Raw genomic sequence first — 12172 nt, 5'->3', positions numbered from 1 at the left:
GAGTGGGATGTGAGTGGACGGTGTCTGTGGTCAGGACTCTGGCTGTCGGTGACAGAAACTGGGTTCAGGTGAGCTTTCGCAGAACCAGGATTTGAGTCGCTCACATACTGGGGAGGCAGGGGTGGAACAGCCAGGGACTCCCGACCCCGGCGACCCTGGGCAGCTCCCGAGCTCCCAGTTCTGGACCGAGAGGTCCCTTGTGCCCAAGCAGAAGTTGGGCCCAGGGTCACATCCGCCTGCCCTGCCCATTGTGGTGTGTGGGGGGGGTCTGACTGCCCGACTGGCAGTTCCCACCAGGACCACAGGCTTCAAAGGGCATCTTCTGAAAGAAGGGGGTTTCTGTGCAGACAGAAAACAGTAAATGGCCGATTCAGCAATGTTTTCCAAACTTCATTAAGTCTCAAATAAGAAATCTATTTATTTGAATTGCACCCCTGTCTATAAAGTCACAGAAGTTTTATAAAACGGTATCTACATCAACCACACACACACCACTATTTATCTTTAATTTCATATTGGGATACAGGGCCGCCCCCGAAGTCTTAGTGTAGTTTTAAGTCTTAATAACTGAAGAAGTGTAAATGCTACAAACCTACAAAATACATCAGTTGAGTATTTACTTATTTAAATTCCTTTTATACTTAGTTTCCTGACATTTGAATGCTGTGTTTTTCATTTTAAGTCTTTGTGAGTGCTGGAATCTGGACGGACAAGCAGGGAGAGGAGTCCTCTCCTGTGGGCACCTCAGATACCTGGTCGACCTCCCTTGAGGTCATGTCCAGACTGTCACGTGTGCCTCCAATCCTCATAAGATCACAAGGCTGGACTCACAAAGGCAATCCCTTTAGTCACGGACCATCCGCCCATGAATGGTTTTCCAAAGTCTGAAAATCAGCTAGAGCCCCTAGCCGGGGGTATTATATGAATCTGGATAAGAAACGTCAACATATTTAAAATGTAGATAACTAACCTTTCAAACGACATTTTTTGGTATGTTGGGAGCATTTATGCTTCTGAAGTTATTAAATCTTAAAATCACACTAAGACGTTGGCTGCACAACTTTTAAATACTAGTAGCAACCTCTAAATTGCTTTCGTGACTCACCAATGGGTCATAACCAGTTTTAAAAGTACCACACTTCAAAAGTCAAGTGCAAAATCCAAATGTAGACCAGCCTCTCCCCAGGGGGGTGCTGGCAGGTCAACTGACGCCGTGTCTCTTTGGGATAAAGAGGTCTGCCTTGGTCCTTGAATTTACCATCCTGGGTGGCAATTACCTGGGTCTATGTCTTTCCTGCCGGACTGTGAGCTCCTTCACGAAGGGGCTGTGCTTGCTTTTTTGTTGTTTTTCCTTTAGCCTTTGCGTCCCTCGACATAGTAGGAGAACTGGCCTACTCTCTAGTCTTGACCTTGGGCTTATTTCTGGGCTCCAGCCCTGATTAGATTAATCTGTTTTTCTTTCTGTGTTTTTTCTCTTTCTTTTTTTAAAGAAAAATATACATAGTAGCCCCAAGCTCACTGTTCAGAGATCCCTGTGTTCAGAGATCCCTGCATTTTAAAAATGCAATTCATGCCTATTATTAGAAAATCCAAATTATACTGAAATGTGTAAGATGGAGAGGAAAGGCCGCCCCCAACCAGCTCCTCTCCCCAAAGGTGGTCGCTGTTATCGGTGTCTTGAGTGTCCTTCTAGAAAACGTTTTCTCCGCATTTATGAGCGTGTATGTGCGCTTCTGTTTTGACGTGCACACCAAGAATGTTGCACTCTCCACCCTGTGCTGCTTCTTGCTTCTCCCTTTGGTCATGTATCTCAATGCGCTTTTCACATCGGTACGTAGGGTCGCCTCCCTTTTAAATTTTTTTTTTTTTAATTTTAAAAATTTTTATTTTTCTGGCTGTGCCGCGCGGCATGTGGGATCTTAGTTCCCTGACCGGGGATCGAACCCGTGCCCCCTGCAGTGGAAGCGTGGAGTCCTAACCACTGGACCGCCAGGGAAGTCCCCAGTCGCCTCCTTTTTAAGGCAGTGTTGCACAGTGTATGCGTGCACTGTCATATATTTAAGGTGTTAATATTTTGGTGAACATACCGGCCAAACTGTTTAACCATCATATACGTAACTCTACTGTATTTAACTCCGTGGATGAACATTTAGTTGTTCCCAGTTTTGTCTTGTTCTCCCCTGCACCCAGAGTCCTCGTATAAAAACCCAGATAGATGGTTTTCCAGCCCAGAGCAGATCCCTAGAACTGGGTTTGCTGAGTCAAAGGGGTGTCTCCGTTGTCCCCCAAAGAGGCCTGCCTTCCCCTGCAGCCACAAAGACGCTCTGCTGGGCGAAATCCCGGAGGCGTCTGGACACCCGAGCCCCAGGTGCTGGCCAGCGCTCAGGGCAGCGTGCCTCACATCGGATGGCGCGGAGCCTGATGCAAACTGCTAAGTGGAGAAGCGCCAGCTCCTGCCTCCGGCCCTGCTCCGCCCGGCCGCATCTTGTGGGGTCCAGCGAGAGAGAAAGTCACAACGAGAGGCCCTTTGGGTTTTTGCCACTTACGACCGGCTCTTGGGCTTTGTGCAAACTTTGCCTCCCAGCTGAGCTCTCTCTGCTTTGTTGGGGCGCCTGCCTGCCTGGCTTGCTGAGGCTGCAAACCGCTGGACCCCCGGGCCGGGAGCCTGAAGGCCTGGGTTTGGATTAGTCCACCGGCCCCCGTGGGGCAGCTCATTCACCTCTGGGCTCGCCTCTCCTAAACCTGCCGGCTCTGCCTTGTCTGCTGCTGGGCTTCCTCGGGCCGCAGGTCCCCTGGCCCTTCAGTCCCTCAGAGCCCCGGCACCCGCACCTCCCTGTCATCCTCCAACATTCCTGCAAGTTGAAGTCACTCCTGCCTTACACAAGGCCATCCCGGGACATTCCTTCCAGCCTTCTGTTTATTTTGTCCGTGTGCGTGGGAGAGAACCAGGCTGAGGGAGGTGGAGCTCCCATTTTGGGAAAATGGAGCCTGAAATGGTCAGGGATGGAAACAATGTTAAAGGAAGCAGAGATGGAGCCTGTGACCACAAACGCAGCTTCTCTGTGACACCCAGCCCAGCCCGGACCCCAGAGCACCCGCCAGCTTTCCTCTCGTGCCTTTTGTTCTACTCACTATAGCCAGGAGTGGGAGTCACCCAGTCCACTTATCGAAGTGGCACCCCCTACATGACCAGCACCCACCTGGAAAAGGCAAAGGGACCGAGGTGCAAAGGTCAAAAATTCAGGCACTGACGTCCCTGTTTCCTTTTTGGCTTGTGTGTTTTGTCCGCACCGCATGGCTTGCGGGATCTTAGTTCCCTGACCAGGGCTTGAATCTGAGCCCACGGCAGTGAAAGCGCCGAGTCCTAACCACTGGACCACCAGGGAGTTCCCGCTGATGTCCCTGTTTCCACCTGCTGTTGACCGTGGCCCCCACTCAGGACCTCCTGGCCACGCTCAAAGGACAGCGCGGGTGCTGTGAGTGGTCAGGCTGGCCCTGGGCGGTCCCTTCCTCTCCCCGCGACGTCCTGTCCACCAATGCCCCCTCTCCCCGAGGCGGTCACCCGCTTCCGGTCCCCAAGCACATCTATCCTAAGAGCAGACCCAGGGGTCAGGTTGCTTTGACCGAGGGGTCAAACCCTGAATGACAGTATCAAACATGTAAATCAGGTGCGCGAGCACTGAGCCCTCCCCTTGTCTTGCAGGAAAAGGAGCTGGATGGCGTGGAGGGCCCACCTCTGGCAGGGCCTGAGGAAGACGACGGTGAGTGGGACCCGTGCACCGCTGCCCGCTGAGGCCGCCCGGATCGTGTCTGGCTGTGGAGGCTAGGCTGTGCCACGGCCCTTTGGATTCCCCAGCTGAGGATTTGAGTGGCAGGGGGAGGGGAGAGGATGGAGGGGGAGAGGACAGAGGAGAGGAGCTGCGAAGCCGTGTCTGCCGCAACCCAGAGGACACAGGCTGGAGCCCACTCCTCTCTGACCCCCTGCCTTCCTGCACCCATCTCCCTGACCACCTATGTGGCAGGCGGGATCTTAGTTCCCTGACCAGGGATCTAACTTGAATCAGTGCCCCCTGCAGTGGAAGCCTGGAGTCTTAACCACTGGACCACCAGGGAAGTCCCTGCTTTGCTCTTTTGGCCTTTACTTTTCCATTTATACAATGTGAGTTGTCTCCAAATACAGGTGGCCCGTCACTGATCTTCTGTTTCCTGCAGTGCCTCTTAACTCCTTTCTCATCCCCTATTTGTACATTTCACATTTCTCTCCACATATCTCGGACCTATTTTATGGAGACCAAAGCCACTTACTGGGCCGCCTCCCAGGGTTCTGCAGGTTAAAGTCCCCCAGAGAGGAAACGCCTGATTCCGAAGCAGCTCCAGCTGACCAGCGTGGCCATCAGGTTCCAGGCAGCTAGGGGAGGAGAGAGGGAGTGACCGGGAGCATTGAGCAATTTTGACTTGACCGGGTAGAAGACAGTGTGTTTGCTGTGGCCACCCACGGGGACCAGTGCCCCAGACAGACAGACAGGACCAGACATGGTGTGGGGCTTCTGCTGGTTCTGTCATGTTTTATTTCTTTAAAGGAAAAAAAAAAAAAAAGAAGCTGAAGCAAAAATAGCAAAATGTCAACATTTGTCAAATCTGTGTGGCAAGTACACGGAGGACTTATTACTTGCTGTACTCTTGTGTACGTTCGAAATATTTCATGTTTTTTTAAAAAGGGAGTCTGTTGCTGTGATTTTAAGCCAACAGCTGGCAGGAGCCCTGGAAAGAGAAGGTTGCAGGAATGCAGTAACCAAGGCTGGTGTGGGCCAGGCAGGCAGGGCTGGGCTGGGGGGATGGGGGGTGGGGAAGCTTCCCCTGAGGCCCAGCAGGGATGGGCCTTCAGTTTCTATCAATAGAGCCTTAGAGGAAGAGGGAGGGGCAGGAGGCTGCAGGGGGGCGGGGGGGGGGGTGGGTGGGGTGGACATCAACCCCTTGCCAGGGGCTCTCCCTCCAGCTGTTGACTCCCCAGATCCTCTGCAGGAACCGTGGGCCTGGGGTCTGTCCCTGCCACGTTATTGGATCCCAGTGGTGATTTGGGGACACAGGAGGCAAGCGCCAAGGCTGCTGGAGGCCCCTGGGCCAGCACAAGGGGAGGCTCAGCAGACCCCTCTTCTGAAACCCTGTCAGACCCCATAGATGTGCAGCCCCACACCCAGCCGTGGGCAGTGTCTCCAGGCCCTCCGTCCTTATCTGACTGCTGCTCCTGGACCTTGCCCATCCACCAGCCGCCTCCTCCCAGCCTTGACAAGGCGGAGGCAGGAGAGATTTAGGGCCCCAGCTGTCAGCAGAAAACGTGAGAGGCCCCCAGCCCCTCTGCAGTGAGCCGCTCGGTGTCTGCTAAGGTGCCTTCCCTGAGCGGCTGGGTGGACTCAGAAGGCTGCACGAGGAAGTCCCCCCTCCCAGGGGGCTCCCACGCTGAACCCTCCTGGTCTAGCAAAATTGGACGCTGCCGTGGATCCCTCGTCGCACCATATGTGATTAAGTGAAAGCCTTTTCAAGTGGTTCGTTCCCTCTGGCTCGAAGCAGCATAGTCAGAGCGGCCCCACAGATTGAAACCTTGAGTAGTACCCAGCTGGCAGCATGTTTTATGTCTTATTTTTCTAAAACATAGCAACACAATGACCTTGAAGTCGAAGTTAATCCGTCTTCTTTGTCCGTTGCCTCTTTCTGAGGTCCAGAAGCCAGCATGGTTGTGAGCTCACTCTGAGACTAGCTCCGTGTGATTCTGCCCCATGGCAGGTTCTTCCCTGACAACCAAACACCCAGGCCCCTCAAACGGCGGCCCCAAATTACTCAGCAGAGTTCCCAGATGCCCGGACACCGCAGCCCAAGCCCTGAGCCTTCAGAAGCTCCTGATGCTGCGGGCCCTTTGCTCAGCAGCCTGAGCTGAGCTCAGCCTGGAGGGAAGAGAAGCTGATGGGAGCGGGGGGTCGGGGGGAGTCATCTGTCTGCGCTGAGCCCCAGCTCACCAGGAGGAAGAGCCAAGGCCTGCCCTGGCAGCCTGGCTTCTCACCCCGTGTCCTCCTGTCCCCTTGCTTCCTGCCCCCCCCCAACTGGCTTCCTTGCTATGCTGGCTCTGTCTCCCCAGACCTGCAGCATCACCTGTAAAGCCCCTCCTGACACCCCCACCCCCTGCTTAAACTTCCAAGCAGCCCCCTCCCTGCCTCTTTCTCCCCTCCTGCTGTCCTTTTCTGAAGAGCTCTCAGGACCTACTGCAAACTCTGTATTTTATTTTATTTTACTTATTTATTTTATAAGATTTTTTAACATGGACCTTTTTTAAGTCTTTTTTTGGGCCACGAGGCATGTGGGATCTCAGCTCCCCGACCAGGGATCACACCTGCACCCCCTGCAATGGAAAGCGAAGTCTTAACTACTGGACCCTGAGGGAAGTCCCAAACTCTGTATGTTAATTACTCATCTTTGCTTGCTGTATGTTTTCTTCTCTGCTAAGTCCCCAGCACCGAGCAGAGTGCTCGCTAAGTATTTGCTGAATGAATGAAGAGCGAATTAATCCTGGTATAAACACGGTAACTGCTTCCTAAGGCAAGGGCTCAGCCCCGGCGGCCAGATTCTCCTGCAAATTCTCCTGCACCACAGGCTGTGGTGAGAGCAAACACCACCCCAGCTACAATGCCTGGGTTCTGAATTTGCATCCAGAACCTTCGTTTAGCCCAGAGAGAACTCGAATCTCAGAGGCTGCAGCCTTTTCCTCCCTGGAGCCCACATCAGCCTGTCTGATCACTCGGGACAGCTGCCAGCTGGAGGAGGTCCGGGTGGCCCCAGGGCAGGATGTGGAGGTGTTTGAGATCCCTCACTGGAGTGACATAGAACAGAAGTGAAAAAGAATACATCCATGTGGGAGGGTGATTTGCTGGTCTATAGAACAGAAGTGAAAAAGAATACATCCATGTGGGAGGGTGATTTGCTGGTCTTGCATTTCCCATACTCAATTCTTTATACATTAACTGAAATTAGATAAGACAGGCACTGAGCCTCTATCCCCAAGGCTGACCGGAGGCCATCTACCCTCCACCTGCTGGGCTGAAGGACCACATAAGGGCATTGCTTCCTAAGGGAACTCTTTCCACCTGGACACTCAGCCAGGGGAATGCTCTAGAGCTCTTTCCTTTTCTGCCCTTGCAGCCTTCACCTGTACATGCTGCCTTCTCTGGCCTGGCTTCCCTACATCATACGTCCCTGTTTTCCTCTGTCCACACCCCCTGGTGTGCCTTCTTCAGACCTCTAGAGCTGCCCTTTCATTAGTTCCAAGGCAGCTACGGGGTCTGCTCTGGGACTGGCAAACCCATTCAGCAATAAGTACTGGGGTTTTTTGGTTTGGTTTTTTCGGTTTTTTGGTTTTTGACCACGCCACGTGGCTTGCAGGATCTTAGTTCCCTGAGCAGGGATTGAACCCCGCCCTCGGCAGTGAAAGCCCTGAGTCCTAACCACTGGACCGCCAGGGAATTCCCTAAGTGCTGGTTTTAATGACCGATTTGAACACCGTGAAAACAGGCCGCATCATTCCCAGGTCCCATTGTGGGCTGGATGCGTTGTTTCCGATTTTTAATAACTGGTTGCGGGGAGGGGCATAGAGAGAAGGGGCCTGCCGACATGATGCCCCTGGACGGCAGGGCGGGCACCCCCAAGCCCGGGAGACCCGAGGACCTTGGCAGGAGGGTCGGGGGTCCCTGCAGCCTTCTGGACCTGGGACCCGAGGGAGAGGCAGGGAACCCAGCGCCTTAGCACAGGCTGCTTCCCAGAGATAAGGGCCCTCCGACTGTGTAATTAGCACAGCAGTCATGGGGAAGTGGGGGGGGTGGTCAGGCTGAGGGGGAGAAAAGCCTTGTGGGCGGCTGCTGGGCCAGAGCGCTTGCTGGAGAGGGGCCCACAGGCAGCTCTGTGGACGGCTCAACCTGGTCTTGGAAGGGAACCGGCCTTTGGTGGATGGAACTCAATAGCATGGGTGGGGGTGGGGCGGCGATGCTCGCTTCACTCCAGCTGCCTCATCCCCGGTTCAAGTTCCCAAAAGAGTTCCTAAGCGGAAGTGGTGTGGGGGGAGGACCTGCCAGGCCCAGGGGAGGGTGAGCCGATGTTGTGGGCGTCCAGCGCTCTCTGAGGCTTAGGTGAGCTGGCCCGGGGTGGGCGTGGGGCCCATCTGCCCCTATTTGAAGCGGGGGCGCCCTCTCTGGCCCAGGTGGTTCTCTGGAAACCCTTCTTTGGAAGGGAAAGGGGCCTGAAGTTGCAGGCGGGCCCAGCACCCTAACTGGCCCTTACTGTGTGTCCTCTCTACAGGGGGAGAGGCCTTCTCCTTCAAATACAGCCCCGGGAAGCTGAGGGGAAACCAGTACAGGAAGATGATGACCAAGGAGGAACTGGAGGAGGAACAGAGGTAGGCCGCCCACCCTCTTTGGGGTCGCTCAGCTTTCTCTGGTACCGGTACCGCCGTGAGCCCCCTTCGTCGCAGGCGGGAGAGGAGGAGGGCCTCCTGTAAGCTTCGCCAGCCCTGCATTCTTCCGTTTCCATTTTAGGGGTTTCTCCCCCCGTCCTGGCAATAGTCGGCCAGGCTCGATTTCCCCCGACAGTCCCCTTGGGGCCCTCGGGAGGAGCGTGTGACGGTGATGGGGGGAGGGTGGCCGAGCCCCTTCTTGCACCCCACCCCTCCCCCGCCAAAAGGGAAAAAGCAGATGCCTGGGAAGAGCCTGGAGCAGATCCGCCCGTTCACTTACACGGAGGGTTCATGACAAAACCAATCCATCACTGCAGGACGCAGCATGATTCTTCCTGCTCATCCACTTGGCCACCAACCCCCCTCAGCACCCCCAAACCCCCCAGCCCAGGGCCAGCAGTCATTTGTTATCTGTTCTGCTTCACGGAGCTCTGAGGCAGTTGCAGCCACGCAGCTCCTCATTTTTTCGAATTGGGCTCTTGCCCCGCCAGCCCCCAGCCGGGCACCCATGCACACCCCTGGGCTTCCCTCCTAAGGAGCGGTGGGGACAGGCCATGGGGGAGAACCAGTGGTCTGACACGGGCCAGCCTGTGGCCTGGGGTCCTCTGGTTTAAGCACAGAGCTAAATGGGGGCCTGTGTTTTTTGAGCCCAGCAACCCGGAGGGGCTGGGGGATCACTTCCTACTTCCTAGCTAGTGTAAGCTGGGTTCCCCGACTTCCTAGCTAGTGTAAGCTGGGTTCTAGGGTCAGGAATGGAGGCTTTAGTATTCCAGGATGCAGATCTCAACTACCCTTTCATTATCACCAAGCCCACCCTGTACCCCTCAAGTCAGAAGGCCCTGTGCCCACGAGAACCCCCTTTCCCTTTCTGGAGCCGCCGCCGGTCCTTCCAAACCTGGCCTGGAAGGCTCTTCACCGGGGGCGGAGGGGTGGCAGGGTGAGCCCAGCCTGGGGAAGCCCCCCACTCCTCGGTGCCCAGCTGCTGCCTCTGGGTGTGATCCGGTTTGCTGCCTTTATATTTCAGGATTGAGCTGACCTCTGACCTCACTTCCCTGTAGCAAGTTCCTTAGGTCCTGAGCCACAAATATCCTTGCAAATCCTTTTGGTAAGGAGACTGACTTCTTAGATTAGTGATGCCTCCCTCATCCTGTCTGTTACTGTGTCCCCATCACGACTGAATGTGGTCCAAACCTCTCCTCCTCCGCTGCCTTCATAACCAATTAATTCATTTCTGTGCACCCGGGCCTGCTCATTCTTCTCCAGCGCAGGGCTCCTGGGTGAACAGGCTCCCTTCCCAGGGCTGCAGGGTTCTTGGAGGCCCAGTTAACGCAAGTCCCTCCTGGGCCTAATGGGCCAGCTGGTTGGAGGGCCAGCGCCCCCTTGTGAGGCTGGGGGGGAACTGTCTTCCACTGGACTGCGTGGTGTCACGCCCGCAGCTTTCATCTTTCCCTGAGAAGGTAGAACGGTGCCCGGCAGAAACCCTGTGCCCCCAAGATGTGGGTGAGGCAGGGTGTTATGATCAGAGCAAGGGCTGGTGGACTGCAGCCCTGTTTTTGTAAATCCAGTGTGACTGGAACAGGGCTGCGGTCACTGTTTTTCTGTGGTCTGTGGCAGCTTTTCCACCGCAGTGGCTGAGTTGCGTAGTTGCAGAGGGACCACATGGCCCACAAAGCTGAAAAGGGTCAGTACGTGGCCCCTTCCAGAAAAGGTGTGCAGCCCCAGAGATAAGGATGGAGGGGGCTTGACGTGCCTGTGGCCCCTCGAAGGGCCCTGTGGACAGAGGCTGTGACCGGGACCCTGGCCCTATTCTGTGTGCTCTGCGGAGATGAGGGGCCATTAGAGTAGGAGAGGCCAGTTAGCCGACTCAGTGGCAGGGCTCGGGCCGGGGTCAGGCTGCCACCGTCCCTGGGTTCAGTGCTGGGACCTCGGGGAGGGAAAGTCCTTCCTCCGTCGTGTTCAGACAGCAGGCTCTGCGTTGCCCAGGGTGGGTCTTTCCCTACTGGATCTTTGGGGGTCTCTAGATGAGTGGTTCACGCTGAGCTGTTCTGCGGGGTCGAGACTGCCCAAGCGCTGCTCTTGGGGTGAGGGTTTCTCACCTCTTCACCTGCAGGCTTGGTTATCACAATCGTGCTTGAGCTGAGGAGGGACTGGTGGACTTCATGGTGAACACGGTCCTCCCAGGGTGGGGCTGGAGTTCATGTTCACTCTCATCACTGCCCCTCCCAGCATGCTCCTGTGGCTGTCCGACACGTCTGCCTGTGAGGTCCGCTTGCTCCCTCCTGCCCCTGCACGTGGTCAGCCCACTCAGCACTGCATGGGGCCCCCGACACCCACCCCTCTCGCATGTTCCCCGCATGGTGATGCTTGGGGTTGCAGAGGCTGGCAAGCGTGGCTTTGCGTTTTCATCTGCAGCACGGTAGTTCCAGTGGGGACCGGGAAAGCGGACGGGTGTGAGACAGCTCTGGTCCCAGCTGCGTCTAGGAAACTGCTTTTGGGATTGTCAGTATGAAAAATATTGTCAAACCACTAAAACCACAGGCCAGTGAAAAGTGTGTGCCCTTCCCTGCCTGTCAGATTCTTCTGGACCAAACTCTGCTTGCTTCTAATTCCCTTCCTGGCATTCAGCGTCCCCGTCAAGTTGCGAGCTGGTTAAAAGCCCATGCTGCAAACCCCTGACTTTAAATTCTTTACCTCGGCCCGCACAGCAGTATCTAGACCCTAAATCTTTAGTAGTCACAAGACCCAGAGTTCCTCAGAAGCTGCAGTTCACAGGTTTTCAGGGCATAGCACTTGGTACGCAGGACCCAGAGAAAGAGACCCCAAATTCGTTCCTCCACGTGGTTAATGACTGGGCGTTCCTGTCCTTGGAGCAGCTCACAGATGAGATTCCTTCTGCCCAAGGGGCAGAAAGTGTAAGGCTTGTAATTCCAGACATGCTGCTTAAGAAAGTCCCTGCTTCCTCACCGCCTGCCCACCTCCTGCTGGGTCTCCCGTGGGGCTGGAGCTCACAGGCTCCCTCAGCACTGCCTCTGCCGGGATGGGGGTGCCCCTGCGTTCCCCCCGCAGCTTTTCTGGGAGGTGCCGTATCCAGCCTCAGCGTGGCTGGGACACTGGGCTTGCAGGTTATGACTGCTCCCCGCGGCAAGATGCCACCCCCTCACCCCCAGGGCCGGTGAAGCTGGTGAGCTTGGCTGACGTCTAGCTCGGCAGCAAAAAGAAGAGGCACCATCGGCTACTCCTTTCCTTGTACACCGTCCCTTCTTCCCATCTTCTGGTCCAGCGGAAAAGTGGAACCCAGGAGGTAGACTAGGTTGGTTCTGATAGTGAGGACCCAGGACCCCAGCACCCATTCCATTCTGAAGGTCCCCAGGACTGGCCTGCCGTTTTTGGAAGTGGACACCACTCTAGTGGATGGTGTTTTGAAATGCATAACTGGCAAGGGTGAATGGCTATTCTTCCTGCTTTCTGCCCTCTGACGGGTCCACAAACCATCCACCAGTGTGAATTTCTAGGAACACGTGCTGACTCACCTCCACATGAGGGCGCCAGAGGGATAAAACTGAATCCCACCGGTTTCCCTCAGCGCTCACCTGGGTAAACCAGCGCTTCTGCATGTCCCTTGCAAAAGGTGGGCACACCATTTGTGTCATCTGGGGAGCACATGTCCTTGGAAGCCACTGT

At 55.4% G+C, this 12172-nt stretch overlaps 1 protein-coding gene across 3 annotated transcripts in view; it reads left to right on the top strand.

The window, feature by feature from the left end:
- MXRA7 (matrix remodeling associated 7) overlaps nucleotides 1-12172 on the top strand; it is a 29671-nt gene that overhangs the window by 12362 nt on the left and 5137 nt on the right. For 2 of the 3 annotated variants that reach the window (XM_059998669.1, XM_059998671.1), the window contains exons 2-3: nucleotides 3704-3761; nucleotides 8338-8434. In XM_059998669.1, coding sequence (XP_059854652.1) covers nucleotides 3704-3761; nucleotides 8338-8434 — 155 coding nt within the window. Of the gene's footprint in view, nucleotides 1-3703; nucleotides 3762-8337; nucleotides 8435-9515; nucleotides 9597-12172 lie in introns of all 3 variants that reach the window. The other variant, XM_059998670.1, reaches the window with a different exon arrangement.

Source organism: Delphinus delphis, chromosome 19 (genome assembly GCF_949987515.2).
Source record: "Delphinus delphis chromosome 19, mDelDel1.2, whole genome shotgun sequence".
Taxonomy (NCBI): domain Eukaryota; kingdom Metazoa; phylum Chordata; class Mammalia; order Artiodactyla; family Delphinidae; genus Delphinus; species Delphinus delphis.
This window is presented reverse-complemented; position numbering and strand designations above follow the sequence as displayed.